Consider the following 19,456-nt stretch of genomic DNA (forward strand, 5'->3'; position numbering starts at 1 on the left):
AATGGGACTAAATAGATCAAAGTATTTTTGCCTTGAGCTGCTAAAAATGTGTATTTCTTTATCCTTAAGTGCAAGACAGATATATCTACAGTACTGACAAACATTGAAGAAGAAACCGTTAAACCCATATTAATTTGGTTCCTTTTGCAATGCATCAAATTTAAAGTTTAGCTATTGTTTCATACAACTTTCAGATTCAGTTGCAGTGTGCTTCTGAAGGCTTGGTACTGGGTTGCATACAATGTAGTCAGCCAGCTGACCTGATGCCCTGCTTATGTGGGCTTCCCAGATGCATCTGTCTGGCCACGATTGGAAACAGGATGCTTGGTAGATGGACCCTTGGTCTGATTAAACAAGGCTGCATTTGTAGTTGATACATAAAAATGGAAAATAAGATGAGAGGCATCACATTTATTCATAATGTGTGCTGCTGAAAGTATTTCAAATGGAAGCAATAATTACAGTTGCTGGTTCTGATATTATATTTAGTTCAGATTCTGATAATACAAGCAATTCCATCCACATAAGCTGAAGTCTTGTTTCCCAAAGATAATGATTTTGTACTGTTCAGATCACGATTATGATTTCATTAGCTCGATGCTAATGAACAGTCATTACTGTAATCAGTACATAGTGTTTTAAATTAACAACCTGTTGGATATGTGTGTTTTTATTTGAAGGCACAGGAAAGACAATGGTGATGGACATATTTTATTCTCATATAGAGGTAGAAAGAAAAAAGAGAGTCCATTTTCATGGCTTCATGTTAGATGTGCACAAAAGTAAGTTTAAATCTCTTTGATGAAGTACAGTATGGTATGGATATGTCTTATGTTCATAACACTGTCTGCCTCTTAATGTCTTGTCATCCTCCTCCTCCTGAATCCTTGTGCTGTGACAGAAGGGAGAGCTATTCTTTGAAAACAGAGAAGGGATTTTTATAGGTTATTTCTGGGGGACCTCTGATCTTTCACTTTGAAGAAAGTTATCCCCAAATGCTCCTTTCCCCTAGAAATTGCTGTGGGGAAATTACTGCAAGACTTGAGTATGTAGACTTCACTTTTTCTGTGGCATCAGCAGGCAGTAGACCAATTGTGTGACATCATAGTTATTTGCATGATTACAGACTTTTAGTTTTAACTAAAAAGCAGATCTTGTCTTGTGCATTCCTGTTACATTCATATTCAGTGATAGAAATATACATGAAAATGAGTATTAAAAAAGAGGGGGAGGAAGAGTGAGAAACAGATACATAATTTCTGTTTCTCACTCTCACTCAAGTGAACATTATGGAATTGAGATGTTTGGACAACAAATTAGGAATATCGGAAAAGGCCATCAAATGAGTGTGAGTGATTTCCTTATGCAACCAACCACAGGCATCTTCCTGTTCATATATAAGGTAGACTAAAATATCTGGCTGCTGATTACACATTGCTGTGATGTCCTACATTCTACAAATATTATTATTCCAGTGCTCGTTGTCCCACACAAATGTAAAAAGTATCAATAGATAGATACATCATTTTGTCCCTAGGTCTGTGCTTGAGGAGGTGTTCCCACAACCATAATAAGATGATAGTTCATATTTCTAGTAATTTGTTGTCTGCAAGTTTAGTAATGCTTTGTGTAATAGGTGGCATGTTAAGTGGGATAAGAAGTTTTATTTATCCACAGTGCACCTTCTTAAGGACCTGTAGTTGAAATATTTAGTTATTTTGAGTCAAAACATGAAATTTGGGTTCATTGTGCTTTGGCACACGGACCTCTTCCACCTCCCATTCTAGTAACGTTCAGTCCTTAATGTTCCCTGACTTTATGTGAGGTTTCTTCACAGCTTCCTTATATCCTTTCCCGCTTCTCTGTTTACTTACACTTGCTCTATTCACTTGCCTATTCACACTAAGACATGGTTTGGCTTAATATTACATGTGAGCCAACTCACTATAGTTGCACAGGCCTTCATATTTCTGTGACTGACTCAGTTAACTGAAATCATTTCCTGAGATGTAGTTTTCAACAATCAAGGCTACATTCCTGCCTCCATGCTGCCCACACCATTTTGTAAACCTATGAAGATTAATTTTATTACTATTTTACAATACTTTGTGGTTATCCCACCCCCCTCAATGATATAACTTCCAAACAGAAGTGCTCTTTTTCTTTTTGTGATTTGGTAATGCAAATTCTCATCCAAGGTCTAGAACAAAGCAATACTGATTAAAAATAAAATAAACCTCCAAAAAGTCGAATAGACAACTTTTAAAATGTATTTTTAAATTAACTTTTGACTTAGCCAGTGTGGTGTAGTGGTTAAGAGCGGTGTTCGCGTCTCCGCTCCTCCACATGCAGCTGCTGGGTGACCTAGGGCTAGTCACACTTCTTTGAAGTCTCTCAGCCCCACCCACCTCACAGGGTGTTTGTTGTGGGGGAGGAGGGGAAAGGAGATTGTTAGCCGCTTTGAGACTCCTTCGGGTAGTGATAAAGCGGGATATCAAATCCAAACTCTTCTTCTTCTTCTTCATTGTCATATTGCTGGTTTTACTAATAGGTAAGCATAATGCTATATTTAGGCTTACTTAGACCATCTCTTATTAGTTTTTGCTTATTGTCTGTGCACTGTCTTCTTTTCAGGAATACATAGCCTTAAACAGAACCTGCCAAAACGGAAACCTGGATTAATGGCTAAATCATATGACCCAATAGCCCCAGTAGCTGCTGAAATAAGTGAGGAGGCTTGTCTCTTGTGCTTTGATGAATTTCAGGTAATAATACATTAGACCAGAAGTGCATTAATTTCCTTTCTGGGAAATAAGTTTAAACTAGCAAAACATTTTTCAGCTTAGCCATTTGAAGACTGATACAAACTAGTCTAATTGCATGGTGTCCTGGCTGTTCCACTAAGATATTTTGCTGGCTTTAGATATCATGTGCTATTGGAAGCATATTGTAGAACATTTCCCCCTCCCAACTTCTACCAGAGCCTGTAGCTGTGGGCTGCCCTGTTCTAGATCTAAAGTTGTATTGTAGATGTTCACATGGCCTAAAGCCACAGCTTCAAGTAGATGTATAGGTGATAGACCCAAGCCCTCTTTGTACATTATGTGTATGTAGAAGGCAAGTTGCGGTGAATTCACTTTTTCTTTAGCATGTGGAGAACTAGCTTTTTTTTTATCCACAGCTGATTCACCTTCTAATTGCTCCCATCAAATATGATATGTCTGTATTATACTGTTTATCAACACCTTTAACTGTAACACAGTGGCTGTGATACTTTAGCCAGCCACACTTTTATAAGTACAAGTTACAATATGTTATTTATTTATTATAAACTATAAGTGTAAAATAAGGTAAACATTGTAAGTCAGTTGTTAACTGTTTCCTTAAGACTTGTATTTGCTTTAATAAGGTTATAATATCTTTAATTGACAGTTACAAAGGTTTACCTAAGGCTGGCTGGTAAAGTGCAATTCCTGATCTTATTTCCTTTGAAATACCAGTACCTGGTAGTGACTGGGGAAGAGGGACTAAAGGTGGTAGCATACAGTAGTGGCAAGTGCATTTTGTGGACCCTTTGTTAAACCTTCCCACACACCAATTCTTCCTTAAAAATGCACCCCCAGCACCTGTGACAGACAGTACACCAGCCTAGGTTCAATTCTGTGGGCTCTCTGCCAAATTATTTTTATGTGCTTTATGTCATACACTTTTTAAAAGGTAAATACAGTCATACCTTGGGTTACAGACGCTTCAGGTTGCGTCTCTTTGGGTTGTGCAGCACACAAACCCAGAAGTACCCGAACGGGTTACTTCCAGGTTTTGGTGCGTGTGCATGCACAGAAGCACTAAATTGCGCTTTGCGCAGAAGCACCGAATCGCAACCCGCTTGTGCACAGACGCAGCACTGCGGGTTGCGAACGCTGCGGGTTGCGAATGTGCCTCCTGCACGGATCAGTTCGCAACCCGAGCGTCCACTGTATGTGTTTAATTTTTTAAAAATACCTTATTTAACTGTTGCAGAGCTCTGACCCAGAGCTCCAATTGGTGCAGAAAACTGTGTCCTGCTTGCTATCTTCTCCACCAGGGAGCACTTAATGGATTCTGCTGTCCTGGACAGTTAATGGGGTGGCTTCTTGACTTAGCCTAAATACAGTGTTAGAAACTGAGATATGAAAGCTAGGAGCTAAATGGCATCTTAAACCTAGGTTATGGGTACAACAACAGAATGTCTAGGCACACTTTTCTTTTTAACAAGAATACAAAGCTGAAAATAATTGAACTGCAGCTAAAATATTATGTTAATGTTTTCACATGGTCTGGTCCTTCCTTTCCCACCCTCCTAATATTCTTAAGAGGGTCTCTTCTCCAGCTGGAGAGCAGCTGGAAGTGGGGAGGCAGAAAAAGGTCCTCCTTTCCTTCCACTCTGCATTTTAATCAGAAATCTTAGGCGCAGTACTGCACCCAGAGTTCAGAAACTGCTCACGCTAATGAAATTTCCTGTTGAAAAATGTGCATGGAACAATGGGAGTTTCTAATGCTGCTTAAATATCCACAGTCTGGTCCCCCTTCAGGTCCTGCGTGGGTTGGAACCAAATAATCTACCCTTTAATTTGGGGCATCTACCCTTGTGGGCCTGGGTGGCTTTCTTCCTCTACAGCTCTTCTTCCTTCTTGACTCATTTTTATATGGGCTACTTTGGCTTATGGAATTTTAGCAATACCTTGTTTCCACTCTCAGTCGGTCATTCTCCCCTCCCAGCCCCTTACCTTCTGCTTGCTTGCTTCTCTGCAGTTGAAATCATAAGCCAGCCAAGGTGCAAGTTCCTCCCTCCCTCTTCCAGCTATCTGGGTGACATGCCACTAACCAAAGGGAGGAAGAGGAGAGATCCATTCACATTCCTCTGATGTCCACAAGGGGTGGCAGGTGACCTTGCGTCCCACCCTCCAATTCTTACTCTCGCCCTGCTCCGTCCTCAGAGCCAACTTGGGGAAAGTCTCCCATTCTGCTTTGTCCCCAGAGCCATCTGCCTCCAGCAGCCACTAGGCACAGCTATGCCCGGTTCATCTTTGACTTGCATCTAAAGCTGCTTCTCCACAAGTTGCTACAGCAGGAGCTTGGGCTGCCTCAGTCACCATCTAACCCTTTCACCCACAAGAAGTGGGTGACCAAAGGAGTTTGAAAGCAGGGGTGGGTGATCCAGCCATCCTTCCTCTGCACCCAGCAGACAGATACAGAGGGCCTTGAGTGCACCAGCCAGTATGGCATTTGCCAGATGGACAGTCAGGGCCTGCATAGCCCTTTTGCATTATGAAGCCCACACAGGGTTGAGAATCCTGTTTTTGACCTTCTAAAGTTTCATCTTGCGCTACCTTGGGAATGAGCTGAAATCTGCTCTGATCAGTGTACTGATCTTCTGGATGCCCTAAATAGCATAGTCAGTGTGGATGCTGTTTCTGGCCAGCACAATCACTTAATAATGTAGATTACTTTCTTTGTCACAGGACAAAACAAAGAAATGAAGCTGTGGATGCAATTCTGAACTGGGCGGCTTTCTCCACTCCTGCATTCAATAGGGCATTTTATTCCACTGTAATAGTTAGTTACTTCATTCAGCAGAGTTCTGTCCTACAAACAGTGCCTTCAGAGACCTCTCCATGCTATAATACTTGAAACAAGATTATCTGGAGTTTCCTTTAGACAAAAGTACATCTACAAAGTTGTAATCCAAATTTATTCCATTTTTATAGTTCAAGAAGCCCAGAATCAGAGCTGTCCACATTGTTGTGTGGAATCTTGCCACTTCCCTTTTGCAATATCCCAGTATTTTTTCTCTTTGGCATGTGAAAATTCACAGCTGGGTTAATAGTAATCAAGGTGGCACAAGGCAATCAAGTGTGTTTGTTTCCTGACAGGTGATAAATCTGTTGAGGAGTTCATCATTAAAATACTTGTAGTCCCATTGTGTCCCTGTTATATCCAGCAACTGAGCTGCAGACCATTTATAAATGACCAGTGGAGAATAGGGAATATGATAAATGGCATGAATCAGCCAAAGACAAATTACAGCAGTCTAGCCTAATTTCCTCCTTTGATAGCAAACTGGCATAGCAGACTGTGGAGATGTAGTGTACTGTATATAATATACCTTGACTTTAAGGCCTTGGATACTGTTAAATGGGTGAGTGAGGTAAGTGTTGGCTCCAGAGCCATTAGCTGAACGATCATAGAGTATGTGTATTAATGGGCTGCCATCAAGATGAAGTACAGTGAGATACAATTTTAATGGGTTAGATAGTTGGGCACTAGACATGTGGATGATGATGGTAGCTTTGAATTTCATATGCTACAACAATAGCTTTCTCCACTGGAGAAAGGGAGCATGGAAAGAATACCCTTGTGCAGGTAATTTTAGAAGCAAGATATTATCCGCTGTGTACTTCTGAAGAAGAAAAAATGAAATGGCAACCAAGATACATTATCTGATAAGATACCACTTCCCCCCTCAAAAGAGCTCTGTGGTCACGATGATTTCCATTTGCCAATTGATACTTGAAATATGAGAAAATGATTTCACCAGAGTTACCCAGCGTCAGGGAGTTGAATCTCAGCATGGGCTGCTGGACCCAAATGTCTTCTAGCATTCACCTTCTCTGCTGCTAAAACTGTTTGAAGAAAAGCACCTATAAAGTTGCTTCCTATAGGTAACTGATAGAAAGGATTTGAAAAAAAAAGTTAGAAGCTAATGTTTCTATAAAACGTTTCTATATTGTTGTGCCCTGGGCAATAACTTTAGATTGAGTTATTCCTTTTTCTTTAATTCCTTCAAATGACTGCCTTGGCACTGAAATAATGACAGCTGGGTACTGCATCTGCCCTTGTTCAAGGGGACAACAGCAGACCAAGAGCAGCCCTCATGTCCTACTGGTTTGGGAGGCACTGATTTTGCTCTCTAGCAGCCATAGTTGTTATATGTACAGATATCAGGCCAGGGACACATGCTTGAGTTGGAGACTAAACTGGGCTTATAGAGTGAAGCAGTAGTGCAAACAGGATGGTTGGAATGGATGGATGTGAGGTATATCACCTGAGGCAAGCCACAAAATGGCACCCCCCCTGCCAAGGAAGGCAGGGTGAGTGAAGATCTACATCGGGAACAAGGGTGGTATTTGCCAAGGGGCCATAGCTGAAGTGGCATGGAGGGGGCTGCCAAGGATAAGGCAGATCCAACCTTCCACCACAATTGACTTTGCATTGGCAGGAGTGGGTGATGCATTCCTTGGAAGCCTGATCTGCTGTCCCTGTGGATCGTGCTACCTGAGGTGGCCACTTACCTTGCCTTTTTGTTGGGCTGGCCCTGTGCCTAGGTTTGTGTCAGACGTGTAGTCCTGAGGCGTATACTATTTTTCAGTGACTACCACCATAACAGTCACTGCATAAGGTACTGTAATTTCTAGCTGGTTCTGGGCTTTAACCTCAGGCGAGCTTCTGTGGCATTCATTTCAGAATGGCCTTACTGCTCACTAGTAACTGGGTGACCATTTTTATGACTGTGGCTGATACCCAATCAGAAGCAGTAAAAAGTGCTTGATTAATTGATTGGTCAACTTTTCAAGATGTCATATTTGTAGACTTGAAACAAAAAGAGAGTGTCAACGTAATTACAGTAACCTCCTCTTATGAAACAATATGTCAAAATTCTAAATTATTGTATTCAGTTATTATTTATAAAATTTGTAACTGTTTGTAAATATGTAACTATTTGAGCTACCCCCCGGGTCTTGAAATACATTCTGCTGTACAGTGGACCCTCCGGATATGAATTTAATTAATTCCGGGGGTCCGTGCACACCCCAAAAATTTCATAAGGAGATGGAGTGCTTCTGCGCATGCATGCGCTGCGAAACCTGGAAGTATACACTTCCTGGTTTACCGCGTTTGAACCCAAAAGTTACGTTACCCAAAGGTAATGTAACCCGAGGATCCACTGTATTTACTACATCGACAGTATTCAGGAGAGATGGAAGAGCCAGTTTGGTTTTCACTTCAAATCACAGGATTGATTAAGCAGTTACAGATTTTGTTCCAAATGAAATTAAACACACACAGTAACTATAAAATATAGTAGTTGCTGTCATTGCTATAGTATGTAGGTTGATTGTCATTGCCCAAATTCTGTTGCATTAGTCCATATTGGGATGTGCTGCTAAAATAAATGCTATTTATCATCCTGCATCCAGTGAATGCTCTTTTTATATTGCATCTGTCTTCTCCCTTTGTCTTATGTCATCCTCATAAATCCCAAACAGAAATGAAAAGGCTCTTCAGAAACAGAGTAGTCTGAAGTAATTATTAATGGGGGGGAATAGAATGTTAAATGTGTGTAAGACAGAAAATTTGAGAAGTACTGTGTGATGTTATCAATATCTCATATGTTTGGTAAAAATGAATATGCTTTATGCAATGCTTATAGTCCGGAAAAGCTGTTGAAAGCATGTAATAAAAAAACTTAAGCTCTTATTTTTGAGCTAACACTAATTACTGCTTATACATGCTTATGTTCTTCATTCATTATAAGAAACTGTACCAATCAGAGGATAACTGAGCTTCAAGCACTTACACACATACATTATGATTTTTTTTCAACTTAAGAGAAAAGAAAGCAACTCTAGGTCATAAAAATCTTTTCTCTTAAATGCTAATGAAATTTCTCCATTCTCTCCATTAGCAGATCTCTCTTATTGGTAATTTGTATCCTTTTCTTTTGTTCCCATTTATAATGAATGCTGGGCACAGAAAGAACCTGAGCTTTGAGAATGCTTTCACTTTTGTCTTCTCTTCCAAAGCTACACAGGATCAAAAGGACATAAATTGGCACCCAAGTACACAGAATGACTCTTGCTTTTTTAATTATGTAGCTTTTAAAAAAATTAATGTATTTTGGTAGGCAAATAGATTCAAATTCTGAAACATCAAAACACCAACTGAGAAGGCCTCTTTGCATTTCCTCTGGTCATAAATATTTTGCAGCTTAATGTGCCAGAGTGTTATGCCTTGTCAAAGTCTCCCTCTTGTAAACCTAGATTGTCGTATTGCATGATGCCTTCCACTTCAATTTCTAAACTAGAAGAAAGGTGTGTGTTTCTTCCTCTTTTCCTTTCTGTTTCCTTCTGCATATTTCAATGGCCTCATGACCAAAGACCATTTTCTTTCTTTATTCCAAAGATCCTAATTTCTCACATGGTTATATGTCAGGATTGATTGTGTTTGCATGTGCAGCCACCCCATTCACAGTATTGCAGCAGTCAGCCCCCCCCCCAGGTCCTGCAGCCGTGAGTCAATTGGTTCAGACAGAGCCTCTTCCAAAACTAGCTCTTAATGTGTCACAAGTGCCTTTTAAAGAAGCATAGAAGGGCACTATGGGCAAAGGCAGCTGAGCTGTTTGCTCTGATTTCAGATGTATTACAGCTACTTTGTTCAAAAACTCAGCTCTGCCTTAAACCATTTTCAGCTGGCCTTTCTCATACCTGCTTCTACATTTGTTCTTTTTCTCCATGGTAAGTTTATGTGTTTAATTTAAATTCAGCATATAATAGTTAGTATTTTGAGCCCAACTGTAATAATTTGATGAACAATAAGCAAGAAAGTGAAAATGTTCAGACAAAAGTTTCTTTTCATTATTAATTGCTGCCCTCATTTTTATTGAGACAACGAGTTAGTGAGTTAGTGTGTGTGTGTGTGTGTGTGTGTGTGTGTGTGTGTGTGTGTGTGTGTCTATGAAGGGAGAGAGTGATTTGTGTCTGTGAAGGTTAGAAGAGGCTGACTGTGCTGGAACTGACTGCAGTGCCTTTTTGATTATTCATGGACAGTAATAGAAGGCACTTAAAAAGAACAATGAAATTGCTTATTTTTTGTGATGGGCCATCTGTTGAATTGTTTTGTGCAACAATTGCACAATAGTATCTATGTCATATCATTCTATTTTCAACAGCAGCTGATTATGTATACTTGGCTACTTGTCCTTTTTTCCAAAAGTTCCATGACCATTTAAAGTCACCTTTGTGATCCTTTGCTGGAAAGGTAATAGAAGTGTAAAGCAGCTGGTTTGTATTTTCTTCCTTGATCTTCTGAGATTTGTGTGTGTTGGTCCAAATTAATGAGGCCTCTTAAATGTTTGGATCTATTTTTCTGCATTTCCCACCTGTAGTTTTATAATGGAAGTTAACACAGAATTGTTTCAGCAGTTTGTTAAAAAATGATGGGGCTCTGTAATGAACTGACATATTGTTGCACATTCACTACTTATTAATTATTCCCTCCTTTTCTGCTGCAAGTGGTAATTAGAATCTTCTGTCATTTAACCAACAAGCCTCTTTTGTGACTACAAAAACCAGTTGCAGATCAGTTAATGGAGCAAGTCAAAATCAGCCTCTCATGATGGCGGCGTTGTCTTCTGCAGGTCACAGACATTGCTGATGCCATGATTCTCAAGCAGCTCTTTGAAAACCTGTTCCAAAATGGTGTTGTTGTTGTAGCAACTTCCAACAGGCCACCAGAAGGTAAAACCAAACAATATGTTGCTATTGGCCTTTTCACTGGAAAGGAATAGATGCCTTGATAGGTAGCATTACATGTATTCCTTTTCTAATTAAGATCAATCTCTTGTGTTGCTTCTATTGTAATTTTTTAAGGTTCTACGCTGTGCCCTAAATGGCACACTTCCTTGGCTTCTGTTCAAATATATGGAAGTGAGGAACATAGTCATGCTAAGGAAACTGCATGGTATATAGGAGGTAGGAACTATGAGCAGGAGAGTTGCAGTCATGAACTTCTGTGAATGAAACTCTTCTTATTTGAATGGAAATGTCTTCAGTTCATGGAACAATTGTTGTAGCACTGAAAAGCCAATAGTCCTTTCAGGCTAGAAGATGGAAAGTGGAAGGAAGAAAAAGGTGCAGGGAAAGGGTGATCAGCACTATGCATTTATGACTGCCCTATTTATAGGATTGGTAATATTGCTGATCATCAGGGAGAATGAGCTGAGAAAAATGGATGCTCACATAAATGTGATGTAGTATTCAGAGTGTCAGACTAGATCCAAGGATAATGGGTTCAAATCTCCACTTAAGCCATGAAGCTTAGAATGGCTATGGACCAGTCATTTCCCCCCCTGCCTAACCTACCTCACAGGATGGTGAGTGGGGGAGAACAATGTACATTATCCTGAGCTCTGTGAAGAAAGACAAGGATAAACATACAATGTAATAATAAATGCATGATAAAATAGACAGATGGTAGGGATGGAAATTTGATATATTCTCTGGCATAAGGCCAAAGATTAATGAGACCTACTCTAAAACAACCAGGTATACCTGTAGCAAGAAATGTAATAAATAATTGGAATAACAAACTAAGAAAATGACTGGCTGCTACAAGAAAGAACATGAAAATCTTTAAAGTTTGTCAATAAACTTTGAATGAAAATGCAAATTAATGTGGAAACATGTTTAATAAACTTAAAACTGAAAATGAAACTTCACATATCTTTGTTGCTAAGTAAATGTCTAAAAGAAACAAAAGCTTTTCTTTAATCACTTTATATTTTGATTGTTTCTTAAAAACTAGTAGGGAACAAAAAAAATCTACCAGTTGTACTATTACAGAGACATAATCTGTAGTCAGCCTTTTGTGGGTGAGAGGAGTGGTTTATGGTAAGTACTGCAAATATGATATTGCAGTTAAAAACTGCATATTCACCCAGTACTGTTATTTTCTGCAATCTAGTGTAGTTATGTTCGTTTCTCAAGAATTTCTGAAAAACATACAGGTATTTACTAATACTACCATTGCTGGTTCTGTATGGATAATATGGTAAGATCCTTAGTAGACTTTCACAGACTTCATTCAATACTTACATGAAACAGCAGGTTCAGTTGGCTTCTCGCATCAACAAATGACTGGTGAGGAAGTGCTCTCCATGGCCTATTACCAGATACCCAACACTGCAATACAAGTGAACGGAGTAGGAACTGGGAGTTAAAATAAAATGAATCTCCCTAATAAACAGATGTTGGGTCTCTGGCCGGTGTCTACCCAGATAGTGATAAGAAGCATGGAGATCTAGCAAGCTGGGCCCAATTCATGACTTCCTATCTTCAAACAGTATCCTGTCCATCAACTAACTGTTTGGAATAAACCACCTAGAGATGAGTTTTTATGTTTGACTGACAGCTTTATGATTTCCTCTGGAAGCCAGCTCCCTCCAAGGTTATTGGAAAGGTCTGTGCAGGAAACACATGCAGCTTTAACAGGGATTGCAACATTCTACTAATCTTAAGCAATCATCTTTGTCAACTGATAGCCTCCATTATTTATGTTTTGCCTGTTTCAAGTTGAATAGTTTATTACCCTTTGTAGTTTGCTCCATCTCAAAATCATGGAAATATATCAGTGAGCTAATCCAGTTTTTAAAAATACATATTTTTTAAAACCCAGAAGTCATATACCATGGTAACCTTGCCTGCTGTATTACTGGTTTAAGCATAGTTTTCAAAAATGAGTACAAAAAGGGGGAAGTGATTGGCCACATTTCTATGAATAAAGTTCAGACTTTAGGTGTTTTATGTCTTCGGAAGAAAGGATTTATGATTTTGGGGTAGCCACTGATAACAGTGCTTTGCTTGATGAGCAGATGCTATATTCAAAGAACATCTTTATTGGGTGTAGAAGTTGTGAAGGGGTTCTGAAAGAGGATGTGTTATCTTGATTGAACCTGTACTGCCAAGAGTTCTAAATACGGTACCTACACACCAAATTATGATCACAAGTAGTACCGTAGGAAGACAGGCTAGGAAGCTCATTGGCATGATGAGCTTCCACAGACTGCCTCTGGCTAGAGGCATAATACTAATTTCTGTGCCAGCTAAAAGTTCTGTATATCAGCAAATGCAACAATACAGCATTATAGTAGGTCTAGCTCTGATGCTACAAAGGCATGATTTAGGCAGCCTGGAAAAAAGGAGCCAGCCTTACCAAATGGCATTGGTGAAAAATCATTTGTGGACACTGCCAGCAACACCCTTGAGTGAACAGGAAAGACTGAACCCCTGGGATGGTAGGAGTTATTGTCTCCTAATAAGCAGAACCATACAATGGTGATCTCACAGATATTTGTCCAGAACCCCATCATTAATAATGTAATGCAATAATGGGAAACTTTTTTCAATTCAATGGCCACAAATCAGTGGTGGGTGTGGCCAGAAACACCACTTGCCATCCTTCATCCAGGCAAGCAGTAACTCTCATCATAATTCAAAGACACTTTCAAACTAGTTAAGATTACTAGAGGAAAGGACATAAAAGGAGCAATGAGGGGTTCCACCTTGAGCAGAATCTTGGGGACCAGATGGAGACACTGGTTTCATTTGGCCCCTGGACCTGAGATTTCTTACTCCTGCCTTAATTATAATGCTGAAGCTCATTAAAAAATGCCATAGCATCTGCAGGGTCCTGTTGCTATTTAGACAGATTTAAACCAGGCATAGGCAAACTCGACCCTCCAGATGTTTTGGAACTACAACTCCCATCATTCCTGATCACTGGTCCTGTTAGCTAGGGATGATGAGAGTTGTAGTCCCAAAACATCTGGAGGGCCGAGTTTGCCTATGCCTGGATTTAAACCAATACCTCTAGCATAGTCTTCATGTAGTATGTACGGTAACTGAGAAAATTGAAAGGTTCATAGAAATGAGAAAAACAATGTTGTAATTTCAGGTACCAGTCTCTGCCTATGAAACTTTAAAAAGCTTAGACCTGTGGTTCACAGACTTTCCACTCCCAGCTCCACGGACTACTTGAAAATTGCTGACGATCTCTCTACCTGTTCTTACTGTTGTAATGCACTGAGCCAGATGTTGTATGCTTTTTAATTGATTTTTATTGTTTATTTTACTTATTACATATTGTAATAAGCAACCATTTTAATGAAGCTCGCGAATTTCAGTTTGAGAACCTTGTCTTATACCCAGCATAACATCAGTGTCAGGGCTGCCATATGTCCAAGAGGGATTTCTGAAATGTGGCACTTTGTCCTGTATCTTAGGCAAGTCAATCTTAAAAGCTCAACAATTTTGAGGTCTTCCTAAAAAGAAAAGCAACCCTGTCTTTGTCTAGGATTAACAATCGTGGCATGCTCTGCCTCTCAGAAATTCACTTAATGAGTGTGCAGCTCTTCTGGAAACATCATAAGGCTCAATAGTTTTGGCTGGTTTTCAGGAACTGAAGCTAAGCTTCCAGAGGAGTAGGGATTTTAATGGAATTTATTCTGAGAAAATCATGCTCAGCTTTATTGGAATTGTCCCGATCCTGGGAGACATGAACCACATATTTAGATAGATAAGCAAGCAAATGATATTGCATGACATTTAAACTATTATGGTCCAGTTGGCTTTGTTGGGGCTATGACAGTGCTTAACCATTACAGTCATACCTCGGTTTAAGTACGCTTCGGTTTGAGTACTTTCAGTTTAAGTACTCTGTGGACCCGTCTGGAACGGATTAATCTACTTTCCATTACTTTCAATGGGAAAGTTCGCTTCAGGTTAAGTATGCTTCAGGTTAAGTACAGACTTCCGGAACCAATTGTGTAAAACTGAGGCACCACTGTATACAAAAACAAGCATTGAGTTCACAGTCCTTTATAAATAGTCCGAAGTATGACTGGATATGCTTGAAACTGAAACCCTTACTAAAGATAGTCTTCAGGCTAACCCATATCCTTGGCCAGAGTAAAGGTATTCCTGGAGTTTATTCAGGATTTAATTTTCTTATGCTTACCTCCAGACAGCAGTTTTGTTGCTCCAAATAAGCATTATAGCACATCCAAAGGGAAGGTGTATGCTAAGTGTCTTGGGCAAGTGCATTTTACAAACCTTTCCTCTGAGATACCTTCACACTTGCTGCAGAAGACCAACTCTACTGACTACACACCTTGCATTGGTTCCTATCAGCTTTTCTGTCTAGTCTAGTGGATTATCACTCTGAGAATCCACAGTGTGGGTCTGGCATGCATTGACACCGTGCTTCCAGTTCCTGCAGCTGGCAATAGTTTGATTAAACGTAAAGCTGATGATGCCTCCAGGAGGCCCAAAGTGTGCTATTTAGAGTGTAATGCAGTCAAATTTATTTTTTATGATGTTTTTTGTCTCTTATACATTAGAGTTTAAGTATATTTTAAAAAGCAGATACTGAAATGTTAATCACTGTATTGTGCAGCTTTGCTGTTTATGATTTATAAAGTTAACCTCTCCAAAGCAATGAGATACATTTAAACTATGTGGTTAATTTAATTAAGTAAGAAGAATACAGTATATTAATTACTTTAAAATACAGTTTAATTTAAAAAAAACATTGCAGCCAAAGATTTAAATTTAAATTATTTTCTTTTTTCCTCCCTTATTTCTTGATTTGGTAGAACAGAGATGGAGAGCCTGTGTTAAGGTTCCCATATTTCAAACAGTGGGGAAATTTTTTTTTGCCAAAGTTGTTGAGCTTTTGGGGCTAAAAAATATATGCTGTATTTCCCTGGACACTGCCCAATTTCTGCCTGGACACTGATGCTGAGTGCACTATTCCAGATATGCCTGGGAAAATCTGGATGTATGACAGCCCTAGCTGTGTTGAACTCAACCATGCTGTTGAACTCTAATTCCCATTGGCACAGCCAACATAGCTGATGGGAATTTAGTTCACAATGCTAGGAAGACCAAAGGTTCCTTCTCCCTAATGTAGAACTTGTATTTGTAAGTAAGAGCAAAAGACAGTCCTGTCAGAAGTATGTGGCAAAGATAATATCCATGTGTTCTCTTTCAGATCTCTATAAAAATGGGCTCCAAAGAGTGAACTTCGTGCCATTCATTGCTGTTCTTAAGGTAAAGGAAGATGTGCTTGATAAGGGATCTTGGGTTTGTCCTAGCTTACTGATAAGCATCTTTATTGCAAAACTGTTTTGTTCATATTTCTGGGAGGAATTTTCTTTAACTTTATGGGATTAACTCAATTAGGGGAGGCAGAAGTTAAGATTCAATTTGTAATATTTTTGAATCTCGAAGCTCTACGTTTCTCCAAACTGAATGACTGAGTTCAGAGCAACAACATAAAAGGAAACATTACCAGAACAGAATTAATTTTTTACTTCTCAGCTTTGTTTTTTCACATGTGGTATTCATGAAGATAGAAAAAAATCCCAAGCCAGGTCTAGGAGAGCATTATCTATTATTACCTGTTACTATTCTACTCTTTTCAAAAATACAAATGACTATAAGGTTCATTTTTCCTATGATTATTTATTTTATTATCTTTTTAAAATTCTTCACTACTTTTCAGAATACAATATTTCCCATGGTGGCTTACAACCTTTAAAATAATTTAAAAGCATATAAAATATAAACAATATAATCACAGTCATCATAGCAGTAAAAACATTTCAGATCAATACATTATGGTAATCACCCATGCCAGATACCAAAATCAGGATTTTTAAAAAATGAAATTGCTATTGTGCCATGGGTTTCCCAAATTCAGGTTTCCCAGCATTTAGGTACAAAGAGAAAGGGGAAATGTATTAGCATTTGGATTTATATCTTAATCTTACATGAAGAAGGGTTCATTGATGCATGGTTTGGCTGTGGGTTACCAACGTTTATGAACTACTTCCTAATTTTTCTATGGGAGTCCAATACAAACTCAATTTGGACTCCTGGAGATTGCACTGCAACTGCAATTGGTTTTTGCAGCCATTTTCTGATTGCTTAAATCCTTTTTTGGTAACCTAGAATTTCATTATTTTGATCAACATTTTAATTGTATAGGGAAGGGTTCTTTCAGTTTATTAGTCTATAAACATCTAAATACACATTTCAGATGCAAGTCCCATTGATATTAATAGGACTTGCTCTCAGGTAAGTGAAATAAGACTGCAGCCTGCATCTCTCCATTAAACTGTCTTTTAAAAGTCTTCTACGTGGCCGAATCATGCCAATGTAAAATCAGTTTGATGTGAAAGAAGTGAATTTTTTTAAAAAATAGCGTGGAGAGCCTTCCATAAGTAGAAGCAAAGACATTCACTGTGGAAGTGATAAATCCACAAAGACTGCTTAGAAGATACTAAAGGTGCAATCCACATCCATTTAAGTCTGTGTTGAGTCTGGGTTATTTTACTTAGGTTTCCTTCTTCTATGAGTGGGATTCCAAGTAGCTGGCTCCTGATCCTTAGAAATCAAGACAAGAAACCCGATTGTGTGCAAACAACTGTGTTTAGTATTGATTCTTTTATAGAACATCCATTAGCACTTATGCAGTGTGATAAAACTATATGTACATTGCCTTGGGAGTAAGTCCTTTTATTTGAACTCAGTGATACCTGCTTCTGAGTAAACGTGTATAAAATTGGACTGTTTGATTATTTCCTATTCTTCCATTGGCTTTCACCCCAATAAATAATCATGTTGTTGTTTTTTGTCAAAAAGCCACTATTAATGTTTGGAAGACTATTCAACTTTATACTACTATTACGTCAGGAAACTACTACCAGCAGATTTAGAGCGATCTTGGGACAGGGGGTGGGATTCTGGCACCGGTTAGGAGATATAAAATGTCTTTGATTATGTGTTCTGCCTTTGTCAAGCCACCTGTGTTAGAAGCACACAGATCTGTGAATTGACAATTTCTTTTTAAAATAAAAAAGTCATCTTGGTGATTAAATTGATTTGTCAGTTAGTTCCATTCTAATGCTGTGATAGCCCAGTAGCTTTCAGTAAGCTGAATGGTTAAAACTTGCTTTTGTGGTCAGTGTCAGCACCCTGACCTCTGCTGAGCTGTCACCTGAGTCAGAATTGCTGGGATTAAGTCTTTGATATTGTGATGTCTTCACTTATCAATTGACTTTTTCATTACTGAAGATGTTAGGCCTTTTGTTTCCCTTCTTAGTAAGTACCCAAGCAAATCTTAAATAGAAGACTCTTTCTTTCCCAACCTGTGGAAGTTGTAGGCTCTGCTTTTCTCTTTTTTTCCTGTGTTAATTAAATGGATTACTTTTGGAATTTACAATACAGTTCAGTTGTGAATCATTGTGCTTAGCATTAGAAAACGAGAGTGAGAGAAAATGAGGGGGTATACACGTGCAAGTATACACTCAGTAAATATAAGACTAGAACAGACTTTGGCTCAAATGTTCACATTGTATTTTTTTGGCTTTTAAAATGTGATGGTATATCAGAGTTTGAGTTCAAAAGTAGCTACACTTTAATGCACAAAATTAGAAGTCTAAATACTCAAAAATTCTGTTTGATCATCTGAAAACTGTCTTTTGGTAGGTATGCAAATCCATACCACACTGAATATATTAATAAGTTTTGTATCTCCTACAACAATCCAAATTAATAAATGTTTAAAAAATCAGGTAAGGTTTTAAAATATAATTTTCGTGTGCATGCACACTTCGAAAACTCATACCTATGACAAACTTAGTTGGTCTCTAAGGTGCTACTGGAAGGATTTTTTTTATTTTGTTTTGACTGCGTCAGACCAACACGGCTACCTACCTGTAAAATATAATTTGTTAAACATATTGCATTTTAAGTACAGTAAGATGATTGCTTTACAATATTTCATTTAAATATATATTACCATATATATATTTGTCATCTGAAGGTAAAATAATGATAGCAAACTCTCGCATTCTATTCCATTTTGATCTGTTTAAGCAAATGAACTCTTTGGTTCCAACAGCTGGCTCAAATTCTGAGTTAGATATGCAATCTTGCATTGCTTGTAATGCGATTGATTTGTTTAATGTTTCCTTTGCTTGTGATGTAATGCAAAATAAGGTCTTCCTTATCTTCCTCCATCCCCCTCACCCAAAAGGTCCGAGCCAATTAATAAGGCTTGTAAGTGCTTTGTCACAGGCTACCATGGAGGTCTGCAGAGAAGAACTTTAATCCAATAAACATTTCATTTAGATCATGAAAAGAAAGTGTGAGGAGAAGATCCAGAAGGAGAGGGTGTTAATGGCAATTCTCTCCTTGCAGTGACATGAGGAATTTGCCAAATTAAGCAAAAGGCCTTCATATTTAACACATTAAACCTGTCAAAACTAATAATGGGAATAGTTTAATTTGGGTTGAACCTTACATTGTGAATATTCTAAAAAGCCACAACTGTTTTCTTCAAAGACTTACTGTTGAGCTGGATGGACAGGGCAAGAGGAGGTTGTGAGAAACCCAAATAGCAAATAACACTGGCCGAAAGTTGGGGTGGGGAGAGGAATAGATAATTAGGTGTAATTAGCGTGTATGAATTGTTGTCTCCCTGCCCTTGGCTTGAATAAATTTGGAAGAAAAAAACCCAAGTGGTGAAAATGCTTTGATGTAAGAGGAGTCATTGTGGCTTGGCAGCATAAAGG

General features: G+C 38.7%; 1 protein-coding gene across 1 annotated transcript in view; it reads left to right on the forward strand.

The window, feature by feature from the left end:
• AFG1L (AFG1 like ATPase) overlaps window positions 1-19,456 on the forward strand; it is a 56,201-nt gene that overhangs the window by 7,420 nt on the left and 29,325 nt on the right. Inside the window, exons 4-7 of the mRNA XM_035109283.2 lie at window positions 681-782; window positions 2,635-2,765; window positions 10,457-10,556; window positions 15,868-15,926. Coding sequence (XP_034965174.2) covers window positions 681-782; window positions 2,635-2,765; window positions 10,457-10,556; window positions 15,868-15,926 — 392 coding nt within the window. The remainder of the gene's footprint in view (window positions 1-680; window positions 783-2,634; window positions 2,766-10,456; window positions 10,557-15,867; window positions 15,927-19,456) is intronic.

This window comes from Zootoca vivipara, chromosome 3 (genome assembly GCF_963506605.1).
Source record: "Zootoca vivipara chromosome 3, rZooViv1.1, whole genome shotgun sequence".
In the NCBI taxonomy this organism is placed as follows: Eukaryota; Metazoa; Chordata; class Lepidosauria; order Squamata; family Lacertidae; genus Zootoca; species Zootoca vivipara.